This window comes from Sus scrofa, chromosome X (genome assembly GCF_000003025.6).
Source record: "Sus scrofa isolate TJ Tabasco breed Duroc chromosome X, Sscrofa11.1, whole genome shotgun sequence".
In the NCBI taxonomy this organism is placed as follows: Eukaryota; Metazoa; Chordata; class Mammalia; order Artiodactyla; family Suidae; genus Sus; species Sus scrofa.
This window is the reverse complement of record NC_010461.5, coordinates 87,684,664-87,697,804: the sequence shown is the minus strand read 5'-3', so window position 1 is coordinate 87,697,804 and position 13,141 is coordinate 87,684,664. Positions and strand designations below refer to the sequence as shown.

Here is a 13,141-nt window from a genome sequence, read left to right as displayed (position 1 = left end):
AACAATAAACTTGAAAATATATGTTTATATGTTTATTTGGTTATTGTTGGTCTCCCTTGCTAAACTACTTGCTCCTTGAGGACAGGGGCCACATCTGGTTTGGTCATTACTATATCCCGAGCACCTACCATAGTGCCAGGCATGTGATAAATGCTCAGTGGATAGTTGCTGAAAGAATTAAATGATGAGTGCATGAATGCATGACTGAATCCTCACAAGTGCTACTAGAGATTATGGGACCAAAATAAGCGAGGTAAAGAAGTTCATGAAGGAGAAAGGTAATCATATGCCACAACTGTGGTTTTAACTTCTACTTCTCCTGGTAATGTCTGAGAGTCATTGAAAAATTCTGAGGAGATAAATTTCCTTTTTTTTTTTTTTCTGCATTTGCTTTAGTGAACTATTCCTCTGTTTAAAAAAAGAAAGCCCTGGCGTTCCCATCGTGGCTCAGTGGTTAATGAATCCCACTAGGAACCATGAGGTTGCGGGTTCGATCCCTGGTTTTGCTCAGTGGGTTAAGGATCTGGTGTTGCCATGAGCTGTGGTGTAGGTTGCAGATGCGGCTTGGATTCTACATTGCTGTGGCTCCGGCGTAGGTCGGCAGCTACAGCTCCGATTAGACCCTTAGCCTGGGAACTTCCATATGCTGCGGGAGCAGCCCAAGAAATGGCAAAAAGACAAAAAAAAAAAAAAAAGTCCTGTGAATCAGCTTAAAAACAAAACAACAACAATTGTTACTTCTGAGGCCAAGGACAGTGAAGTAGGATTGTTTGTGTATGGGTATAAATCACTGGATCACATTTCATTGTCTTGAAGCTCTATTTCATTACATAATTGATACAATACCACATAACCAAAGCCCAATTCAAGTTGGCCTGGATATGCTCTGTCTTCTTTTCCAGGGACAACTTATACACATTCAGTGAGCTTGAGTAATAATGGCCTTGGTAATTAGGGCCAGTACATAGGAAAAAAAGATACGTCTTCCACTGACTCATTGTTGCTTTCCAGAGAAGAAAAATATTGGTTACTGCTCTGGCTTGCTCCAGAGTTTACAGTTTAGGGTGTAATCGTAAATTCTTAAAATATAGCCTTTTAAAAAGATGTTAACAAAGCAAAGCAGGACACTCTTTTGATCCTGTAACACCATGAACTTAAATTCACAGTTACTAACTTCCTTTCAGTTAATCCCACTCTCAATTCTTGCCCTCACAGAAGAAAGTCATGGTGGTGATTTCAAAGTCAGATTCTCTACAAGAGCTTCGTGTTTGAACACAACCACTTTTTCCAGAATCTCAATCTCTTCCTTCTGTTTGACCTAGTCAAAAACTAGATGCTTGGTAGTTTTTGGCATAATTAAGTCAAAAAATCTCTGTATTTAGTCCCTTAATAGTTCACATCTTTCAGCTGTTCCTCTCTTTTCAAAATTTACTCCCAGGTAACTCCAGAGTTCTACAATGATGTGTCAGACAAAATCACACAAGTTTTAAAATATAATTTATTCATAAATAATTCTAAAATAAACTTATGCAATACAATACAGAGGAGGTAGGGTACATTGGCATAATTCATAAAAATAAGTATGTCCAATTAAGAATAAATATAAGAAATGAGAGAACGGGATTTGTAACTGCACCACACTTTATATTACTTTTAAATGTCAAGGGATTCAATTACTAAGTATAAACACAGTACTCAACAAAGCATTGTTAATAATTATTAGTGCACAAAGGGAAAAATAATTTTAATCTAAATAGAGCCAAACACTGAGAGCAGGACTGAGGAAGCTGAATAACACTGCTCAAGAGTCTTTCTTATTCAATAAAGCATGTTGTTAGCATGGCACATCAAACTCTTTGTAATCCTTTGTTATTTGTATATTCCAGAACAATAGTGAGAGCCTAAACAGAGAGCACTTGAAATCATGTGATTAAATCAACAAAAAAGCAAACCAAATAAACTTTTCTAGTGATGATAATGGCCAATTGCTATGCAACTGATTGTATCGTGGTATAATCAATTGGCTTAAGTTCTTCAGACTACTGAAATAAGTAGACTGACAATTTCATGGTCATATTTCATTTATTTAATTGACCATGTAGTAATCTAAGTGGTTAACCTGTAAATTCTATCCAGCTATCACTATAAAAATGGAATAACATTAGTATGAGAAAACAGTATTTCCTATTAGAGTAATAGAAGTAACTATGAATGATCAGAGTATCAAAAAAATTGAATTAAGGCCCTATCTGTACTATTTCAGAATAATAAAGAGAAGATAGAAAATATTAACCAATTTTTTCAAAGTGTTTATTTTTTTTGTGCTGTTTTACCACTTTTCCTCCTTATTCATGCAGTTTCAGAAGAAATTAACAAAATCCAGTTCTCGTTTCATAGTTACAGTGACTTCGAGAGTCTCAGTTTCAAGGATATAGTAAGCTTTGGCACTGCTGCATTCCACAGGATGGGGAAGGGTTACCAACAGCTTTCTAAAAAAAAAAAAAAAAAAACAAAACAAAATAAAAACCTACAATCAATGATATCAAGAAGATACCACTTTTAATAAGGTGATGGGAAGCAATATATTCCATCAGAATGTTAGGAACCAAAAATGTATAGAGACGGCATGAATACTGGACCAAAAATATGCCTAAAAAACACAAGTAGTATATACCAGTTTGGCTTTAAAAATCCAAGCAGTAGGTTTTTTTTTTGCCATTTCTTGGGCCGCTCCCGTGGCATATGGAAGTTCCCAGGCTAGGGGTCTAATCGGAGCTGAAGCCAATGGCCTACACCATAGCCGCAGCAACTCAGGATCCAAGCCGTGTCTGCAACCTACACCACAGCTCACGGCAACGCCGGATCCTTAACCCACTGAGCGAGGCCAGGGATTGATCCCGCAACCTCATGGTTCCTAGTGGGATTCATTAACCACTGAGCCACGACGGGAACTCCCCAAGCAGTAATTTTGATCCCTCTTCTTTTTTCTAAATTGACGTCCTTCTGCATGATATAAACATAGGTTCATTGGCATGGAAATAGAACCATTGTAACTTTAACCTGGTTGGACAGATCTGTTGCCAGGCATACATATGTGTAGATGGGATGTGGTTGCCCGAGAGAAATCTGAAAACTGAAATCTGAAAACTATAATTCCACTAACACAACTTTAGGTTGAGCCTCTACTACAGGTGTAGTTAATGAAACTCAGGCCCAGATTGATTTCAATATCAGATCAATGAAAGCACTTTGCTTACTTCTGGTTCTTTCTACCCTGCATTGACCAAAATTTCCTGCGAGAGATTGCTGAGTGTAGTTTGCAGTTTATAGCTCAATTGCTGGATAGCTGTATGCTTTAGGTGCATGGCTGGGATAAGGCATTTGTAATTCTGTCACAGTGGTATGAATCTGAATTATGTATGGGGTCAGCACATGCTGGTATCTGAAGAAAATTAAATAGATGAAACACTTGTTACTCGTTCTCAGTAGAGAAGGCTTGAGTATCTCTATAAAAAGCAGACAGAAAAGCTCTTTTAGAGGTATAAGATCCAAATCAGTAAAGGAATGTCATCATTTTAGCAGTACTTATTGCATACTTGTACAAAGAATGGTATTTGAAAACAAAACCCTTGAAAATCAATTGCCTCTGCTCATTTGCTAAGACCTCTGTTGAGGAAACTGGGTTCATTAAAAGTATTTATCACACATCTCTAGAACCTAAAGGAGACATTTTCTGTTACTCTTATTCCATTCCAGATACTTGGGGTAGGAGAAACACCTCCTTCCTCCTGAAGTAATGAAATCCTGATGTATTTTATTATAGCCAGTAATATTTGACATCCCCCCAAAAAAGTGGGCACAAAAATATTTAAGGTCCATCTTTTAAAAGTTGTTTATAACATAGGTTGTGCTAGAGTTAGATTTGCTTTATCCCTTATCCTACAAATGATAATATGTTCACTTTTAAAAGGAAGCAAAGCTCAGTGGTGGTAGCTTCATTGCACTAAAAGACAACTATAAATCAGCTCAAGGAGGAGTTCCAATGATAATGTGCATTTCTCTGTCCGGACAGAAATAAATTCAAAAGAGATAGTTAGTGGCCATTGGAATGATCCATCTATCCCCACATTTTTTGTCTAGTCTTTAGTAGTATGGCTTCACATACTAAAATTTTGAGTAGAAACTGTGCAAACTTATTTAGGCTTTTAGAAGGGAAGTACTTTTGCCTAGTCTGTTTTACTGTCTCATATCTGAAGTAAGATTTATATTTTAAACAAAATAAAATTCTACAAATACACAATTCTACAAATATGTAGTTCATCGAAGAACAGGACTGTATTTTACCTTGGTGTCCCCCCAGTGTCTAGCAGACTTCATAGATGTTTGTTGAGTGAATGAATAAATGAATGAGAAACAAATAGGTCACCACAAAATGATATTTGAATAACTAGTAATAGATTAGTACTATAATAAAATATGAATGAACTTTTTTTTTTTTTTGTCTTTTTGCCTTTTCTAGGGCCGCTCCTGCAGCATATGGAGGTTCCCAGGCTAGGGGTCTAATTGGAGCTATAGCCACCATCCTGCGCCAGAGCCACAGCAACGGAGGATCCAAGCTGCATCTGCGACCTATACCACAGCTCACGGCAACGCCGGATCCTTAACCCACTGAGCAAGGCCAGAGATCGAGCCCAAAACCTCATGGCTCCTAGTCGAATTCGTTAACCACTGAGCCACGATGGGAACTCCATGAATGAACTTTTAAGCCCAATCCTTTTGCATTTACGCTGAAAATATATTTATTTTTAAAGAAGCTACAGTTTAGTCACTGATCAAATGTTTATCCAGTGTTAATTTTCACTAGAAATTATTTAAATGCAAGTAATAATATATGAAAGTAAAACCAAAAAATTTAATCTATACAGTGGATACTAGTTTAGAGATTTACCTGCTTACATTTATATTAGAGAATTCAAGTTGATATTTTGTGCAAGAGATTTAAATAAAGGGCAATCTTGTACTGTGTCTATTTACATAATGCACTTTTTATTTTATGTAGTTAATACATTATTTGGTTTACATATCTAGGCTAAAAAAAGACACAGCCTTTTTAAGGTTTCCTATTGGAGGCATAACTATTTTCAAAGAAAGTGCAGAAATAGCTACTGAACTGCAATTCACTATTCCATTTAGAAGAATTTTCTTTTAGGTATTAATGCCTTTGAACATCAGTCAATTCTCAGTCTAAATCGAAGGAGCACAGTAAAGGTGAAAATACTCTAAAGCGACACGCAACCAAAAATTAACTCATACTTGTCTTTAGAATGTGTTTTTATTATCATATTCAAGAAATTCATTTATGATATTCTTAGAATGCATCTAAGAAATAATGAAACCCCATATAAAGACAAAAGTGAGGAGATTCTGAGACATTATACAATTTCTCCTTTCTTCCTTTCTACCTTCATCATGTTGGGAATCTACATGCCAAAACAACCAGTTTTTTAAAATGAAGAATCCAGTAAACTCTTTTGTCTCTTTTGGTTCTATAAAGATAAAAATCTGGGTTTTATTAACGATTTTAGTGCAATTGACTATCAATAGAGTGATATTACTAGTCAGTCCAGTGAAAATAATTCACTTGTTTTGCCTAGTAGATGAGCAGAATGTCCCCTTGTATCTTTCTTGGAGCCAGTAAGCATAGTGCTGCAGGATGTCAAAGTTAGAAACTAAAGAGAGTAGACGTGCATATCAATAAATGCAAAACAAGACACATTTCCAATAATTCAATTTTAGGTAATAGCATGGCTCCAAAGAATGTTCGAGTGTTTAAGAAAAGTGATAAAACCCTTAATTCTATCTTCTGTCTTCTATCTTAATTAATGATTTTTTTTCTTAAGAGACAGTACCTGTCTGCACTGAGCATTTAATGTCTAAGTACAATATGATGCAAGTGACCTAGTGCAGCCCACATTCTATGTGGAAAAGTATCTCTGTGTAAGTCTTTCATTTAGTGGGCTCTGATAGATAATCTGGAATGACAGCATAGCCAGAGCAGCTGCTTAAAGATTGATGGCGACAGTGAGAACTGCTAGGGGAACGGAAATTAAGTCCGCGGTGTGTAGATATGTGTGTGCTTTTAACAAGCGTCAAATATCATGGAAGATTGACTGTTCATTTAACTACCTTTCCTTGCAAAGGTTGTGTGGGAGAGTAAATGCGTGTATAACATGTAATGAAAAAATTACAATACTCATTGAAGTGAATGGTAGGAATAAGGAATGTACTTCTTATAACGTGACAATTTTTTCGAGCGAATACATTTTTGAAATTATATTGAGAAAATATTTGCTATGTATTCATCTGTAGATCATTTTGGGTTAAATGCACCTACTGCAGAAATCAAGGTTAAGCTATTTATGTACGTTGAGTTATTTACTCCTATAAGTCTTTTGTACCAGAGACCTAATTTTTAAAAAATTTTCCTGAAGCCCTACGATCAACAAAAGAGAATGATAGGTACTGATAATGGAAAGTAGAGAATGTGCCAGCAGCTGACGGCTCCCTACACCCGGTTTGAAATGTTTATGAGTTACAGAGAAAGAACCACTGCAGTCAACCAAAGTGTGCTCAGTGCCATACATCCAGATGAAAAGCGAACAAAGCAGTGAGATGTTTAGATATTTTATCTAGCATCTGCCAGTTTGCATCGATTCCTTCCTTATAGACTTACTTTCGAGAGACAGGACTAATTTATCCAGGTTTCAGGATAAACATTTTTATCAGAATTTTACTGTCCATTTGTTTGGAAACATGATTTGAACCTGTGTAATAATAAGACTATTTGGAAAGTATCAAAATGTTTAATTACATTATTCCATTATCATCTACATTGTATTTATATTTATATTTATATATTTGGCTGCACCCGTGGCATGCGGAGTTCCTGGGCCAGGGATTGAACCAGAGCCACAGCAGTGACAATGCTGGATCCTTAACCACCAGGCCTCCAGGAAACTCTTCATCTGCATTGTTTTTAAATGTATTCATGTAACTTGAGGATCTAGTGATATATTAGCTGTTAGAATTTTTAAGTAATTGATGATAAGACTTTTCTTCTTGATTTTTAGATCAACATAATCAAGTTTAACCTTAGAGCCCCACAGTATCCCAAAAGTTTAAAGATAGTGCTTTTATGCCATCACTGTACCAAAAACAAAACAAAACAAAACAAAACATGTGCAAGACTTACAACTTAAGAGATTTTTCACTTCTAGCTATTTCTCCTGACAGATAAGCAAACTGTATCTGAATGTCAAGGACTATATTTTGGTGGTATCAACCCACTCCAAATGCATGCATACAAAGTAGAAAAAAATCTAGGTATTTACAAATATATTTAAGTTTATATTACCTAGATCAAACTTATGAATGATCAACTGACTTTTTCACTTTTCTTTAGGCTTTAGGGGAGATGTAAAATAACTATACGTTTTTAAGAAGGATATTAACTAAAGATTCATTAATATTATAATATTCATTATTCTAGTTCTAAGTTTTACTCACTTATTAGGAGTACGGAGGTCAAGGATCATTTCCTGAATGTCAATTTTAATTTCAGAAGGGTTTGTATTTGGCAGTTTAATTTTAACCTGAAAGAGAAAATGAGAAGAAAAATGCTGTTGTCTTGAAGAGCAGTTAATTTGAAGAGTGTACAAAAATATGGGGGAATGAGAACTAGTATTTATTAAGTGATGACTCTGTGCCAGAGTATGCTCTTTCCTCATAACAATCCTGAGAAGCAGTGATTATTACCCCCATTTTACAGATAGAGAAACTGAGATACAGAGATGTTTAGTGAGTGACCCAAGCAACTGTCTGTAATTTGATTATAATCTATCTGCTTCCAAAGCTATTATAGAAACAACTTTAGTTACATGCTTGTACTTCTGTTGCATGAAGGTGTATACTAGTGCACCTGTTAGAGTTAGGGACCTTCAACTGCCTTTATACCATTGAGTACTTGGTATAAAAGTGCTTAGTTCTCATGTCGAGTGTGGCTTGGTGATGTCCTCTTGAAGTCTCCTGGTATAAACTCCCATATCACATCTCCTAGAGAAGTGTAAGGAGTCCAGAAAAAGTTAACATAACAAGAGAGAAATAACAATATGACCCCCCCACACAAAAACGGGACTATTTGATTTAGTAAGATTTCGCTTAAAACTGTCTCATCTCAATTACCACATGGCCCAGCAATTCGACTCTTGAGTATGTGTGCATGTGTGTGTATAAGCGCTAACAAACAGGCACATGAACAAAATTATGTACATAATGTTTTTGTTCAGGGCAGCATTATTTGAAATAGTCAAAAGGCACAAAGAACCTAAAAGTTAATTAACTGGATAATGGATAAACAGTTAATGAATAAACAAAATGTAGCATATCCCTACAGTGGAATATTATTCAGCCATAAAAAGGAATGAAGAACTATAACATGAATCACCCTTGAAAATAATAACCTAAGTGAAAGAAGCCAGGCACAAAAAACCACATATTATAGTGTTCTAGTTATATGAAATATCCAGAATAGGCAACTCCGAGGAGAATGAAAGCAGATTGGAAGTTACTAGAGGGGCTGGAGAGGAAGAAAAGAGGAGTGACTATTTAATGAATGTGGATTTCCTTTTGGGTTGATGGAAATGTTCTGGAATTAGATAGTGGTGATGGTTACACAACATTGTAAAGCATACTAAATGTCACTAATGGTAAATTGTATATTATGTGCATTTTATCACAATATAATGTCTCATCTCTAATTTAATTCATCCTCTTTTTGATAGAAGTTGATGATCTCTCTCTCTCTCTTTCTCTCTCTCTCTCTTCATAGTGTATAGTTTCCATAAACAAAGAAAAACAACCCAAGGTTAAGATAAATTATGAAGCCTTATCTAAAATGAGATAAAAGATCTGAAACATTGGACATCTGATGATTTTTGAGCTGGAATAGCAAGAATAAAAGCAACAGGTTATGAAGGAAATATATGTCAATAAGTAGTGGGAAAATTTGGAATTCCTTGTAAGAAGCTTAAAATAGGCAATAGTGTTTTTGCTATATAAAATATGTGAACGAACATGTCTGTGTTATATTTTACTTTATTAAAATTCCATATAAACAAATACTTGTAAATAGAGTTCCAGAGGTCCTACTATCTAATATATCCTTTGGTTAATATTTTCATTAAACAAAGAATTACCTCCTAATTTATATTTAAAAAATTCAAGTCTTCTTAATTAGAGATGCTTTTAATGAGAGAAATAGAACATTTCTCAAAGAGGTAATTATAGGCGCTCTACCTCAAAGTAAATAAGCAGTCTATTGGACAAGAAAGACATGTTCTTTATTATAATAATATTCCAATCTGATAGTTGGGTTGCGATGTTCTTTAGTTGCAGGATAACTCATTTCATTCGAACTAAGAGATACAAATATTTGTTTCTTTATTCTGAAATGGTTATATTTTTCAAGGTAAAGAATTATTTTCCCAGGGTTGAAATGACATTTTGAGTAAGAAAAAAAAATTATGACTTAGTGAAATTTAGATAAGCTTTTGGGTAGAACTTCAAAGTGGTTCTTAAAAGCATTTGCAAGTCAAGTTAAGGGTAATTCAGAAACAACTCACTAATTTTTTTCCTCTTGAGGAAATTAAAGTTGTGCACTAAAATGCTTTCAGAGGAAGGACAGGAAAAGGAACAAATTAAGTGGAATGGTACACATTAATATCTCATAAAATAGAAGATTCAATGAAGAATCAACAGAAAAACTCCTCCTGAAATATGAATCAGATTTCTTTAGAAATACTTTTAATAAATACTTGGAAAAACAGGCATAGTTATTATTGACTTTGAACTGATCATACTCAACACCTAACTTATCCAACAGTAGTAAATATAGACTACGTCACTGACCAAACAAAAGGACTGATGTTCTTTTTTTTACATAAGTTGTGAATTGAGTTCATTTTAAAGAAAAATTATTTTTATAGGTAAACTAAGGAAAACTTGCTAAACATTTCATTGAGAATCTTTCAACCTTTTGGAAGATCGACCTTTGGAGTCAAACTTGGGCTTGAATTCTGGTTCTGTCACATATTAGTTACTGTTTATTAGTTATCTATTGTTGTATAACCAAAACCAATTATACCTCCTCCTCCCTTAATTTATGGCTCAAAACAACAATAAACATTTTCTTATCTCGGAGTTCCTGGTCGTGGCTCAGCAGTAACAATCCCTGGTCTTGCTCAGTGGGTCGGGGATCTGGCATTGCTGTGAGCTGTGGTATAGATCACAGACGCGGTTCGGATCCCATGTTGCTGTGGCTATGGCCCATAGCTGTAACTCTGATTCAACCCCCTAGCCTGGGAACTTCCATATGCCATGTTTGCTGCCCTTGAAAAGACAAAATAAAATTGCTATCTCACACATTTTCCATAGGTTCTGAACTCAGGAGTGGCATGGCTAGGTAGTTCTGGTGTAGGGTCTATCATAAGGTTGTGGTCAAGATATTGGCTGGGCTGCCAATATCTGAAGGCTTTACTGGAGCTAGAGAATCTGCATCCAAGATGGCTCACTCACATGGCTGTTGGCAAGAGGCCTCAGTTCTTTACCACATGGACTTCCCCATAGGAATTAGGGCCCTGAGTGTCCTTACAACACAACAGCTGGCTTCTCTCCAGAGTGAATGATTCAAAAGTGTGAGACAGAAGCAATGCCATTTTAAAAAATATATAGCCTCAGAAATTACACACTTTGATTTCTGTAATATCCTATTGATTATACAGGTCAGCCCCATTAGATGTGAGCAGGGACTCCACAAAGGGAAGAATATTAGGAGGTGATATTGCAGGCCATCTGGAATGCTGGCTACCACAGTACCCATCACTAACTTCAGTTCATATTTCTGACTTCTGGTCTTGTGAATAAAAAGTATCAAGAAAAGAGACCACACTAATTTAAAGTTTGTGAGACCCCTTTGTCCCACATTCAGCCGGTCTTCAGGCAAGTAGTGGAAACTACTCCCTTAATCTCTCTAGGAATTCACTTTGGGGCTTTCTTGGAGACAGGGAAATGTAGGTCAAATTGCTTACAAATTGTTTTCCTTGTCTTCCATTTACTCTCCTCTATGGGTTTTCTCAGAGCTGGCTTAATATGCCAAAGCCTTTGGGGGTGGGGTCATTAATGTGAGATTGTCATTTTGAGTTTTAAATGTCCTCTTTATTGTCTTGTTCTTATAATAGATTTATATGACAAGATGGTTCCTAAAGACCTTATATTCCTGTAATCTGTAAGTGATTAATACAGGTTTCCCAACTCCTCTGGTAAGTGCCTTTGATCATATTCTAATTTGTTTGAAAATTGAAATGAGAAGGCCAGAGAGCAAGTGTTCCATGGAGCTCATCCATTTTAGGTTTCCTTTTGAACTATCACTTCTTAAATACCAGGACAAAAGAATAAGTGATACATATATATGTAACTTGACCAGTCTATGCTATTTAGTGAAATTTAAGTGAAGCTTAAGATATACAAAAAAAAAAAATGTGGCCTGACACTTCAGAAGACAGTCTTACTTAATATATAGGTTCTAAATACTGTAAAAATATTCTTATTTTACAGAAATATAGCAACCACATCAATATATTTGATTCTTAGCAAAGAAGACTGTGTGAGTTTCCAAACATAACATTAGGAAATCTTGATTAACAGAAAAAGTTTGGGTAGGTCTCCTTCTGAATTGCTTCAGTGATTTAATTTCCTGTTGTTTAATTATTGGAAATATATGTGAGATATTTTTCCATTGTGCCATAGTAAGTATTTTATAAAAACCCTCATGAGCAATGATAATCTATGGGAAAATAAAAAAAAAATTAAAGGTGCTGGACCCCCTATTGTGAAACTGTATAAATACTTACCTCTGAAGAATAAAAATGTAGAGGTATGTGTTTCCCAAAACTAGGACTCAAAACCGACAGATTTCTTTTAAAATAAATGGATACCTTTTCTATAATGTTGCCATTGTGAGACAGTCCAGTACTATATTTCCATACCTGTTTCATGAGATCATGGAGCATGACTCCTCTCCTCTCACAGGCATCAAGAGTAAGCTCAGCTCATTCTGGAGTAAGAATACTCATCTACGGAACCTTCATACTTCTTTTGGTTCCCACACTCACCCCCAAACACAGCCTCACCACCATTAGATGCCTTGAGACTACCAGAACTAAACTCATATTTTTATCTCTACTTGTCAATAAAGACAAAAAGCCTCAGATTTCCAAGTCCTTCCTTATCACCTAATAATTGCCATTTGGTCTTCGTATCTCCTATTTTGTTTCCATTTCCTGGCCCTTACCAAACCTCATGAAACCCTTCCATTAGGTCCTCTGGGACACGTTGTACAACATCCTTTATCTCATAAGCCTCTGTGAATAGTCTCTGCAACTTCTTGGTGTAACTGCAATCTGGATCTCCCTTGATGACACTGATTCCCCTATAGTCTTCTAAATTTATGCCTGTTTTTTTTTTCTCCCAATCCCCTTGTACCACTGGGCTTGCCCTTTTCCTTCCAGCTTTTAAAAATAAATCTCATGAATTCACACTATACCAGCAATTACCCTCCTCGTTGCAACCAACTACCAATTTCCTGGATCAGGACCTCCCATCCCAATTTCTCTAAGAATAGTTCTTTGTGCTCTACTGATAATTTCAAACATTAACTGCTGTCTTAAATATTGGTGATCTAAATATCCACTTAAATAATTGGTGATTTAAACATCCACTTAAATAACCTTTCCAACATCCCAGCCTCACTGCCTCATCTCTTTCAAGCTTTTGCACAAATATTTCCTTCTCAGTGAGGTCTTCCCTGATCACACTATTTAAAATTGTAGGCACTAACTACCCAAGGGATCCATATCACTTCTTCTTGCTCTTTTCCTCTTCATGGCATTAATCACCTCCCAATCTACAATAAAATTTATGCGTGTATTTTTCATTTATCTCTTCCACTAAAAGTATGCTCTGCAATTGAGTGACTATTGTTGCCATCTCCTAAGATGAGGAAGATCAATAAGAAAGAGCTTGGGGG

At 35.7% G+C, this 13,141-nt stretch overlaps 1 protein-coding gene across 3 annotated transcripts in view; it reads right to left on the bottom strand.

Annotated features, from left to right (window-relative positions):
• The window catches only part of PIH1D3 (PIH1 domain containing 3), a 37,964-nt gene continuing 26,309 nt past the window's right edge, over positions 1,487 to 13,141 (bottom strand). For all 3 annotated transcript variants that reach the window (XM_003135296.5, XM_005654291.3, XM_005654292.3), the window contains exons 6-7: positions 7,567 to 7,652; positions 1,487 to 2,489 (exon numbers count right to left, since the gene is read on the bottom strand). In XM_003135296.5, coding sequence (XP_003135344.1) covers positions 2,360 to 2,489; positions 7,567 to 7,652 — 216 coding nt within the window. In that variant the 3' untranslated portion in view covers positions 1,487 to 2,359. The remainder of the gene's footprint in view (positions 2,490 to 7,566; positions 7,653 to 13,141) is intronic.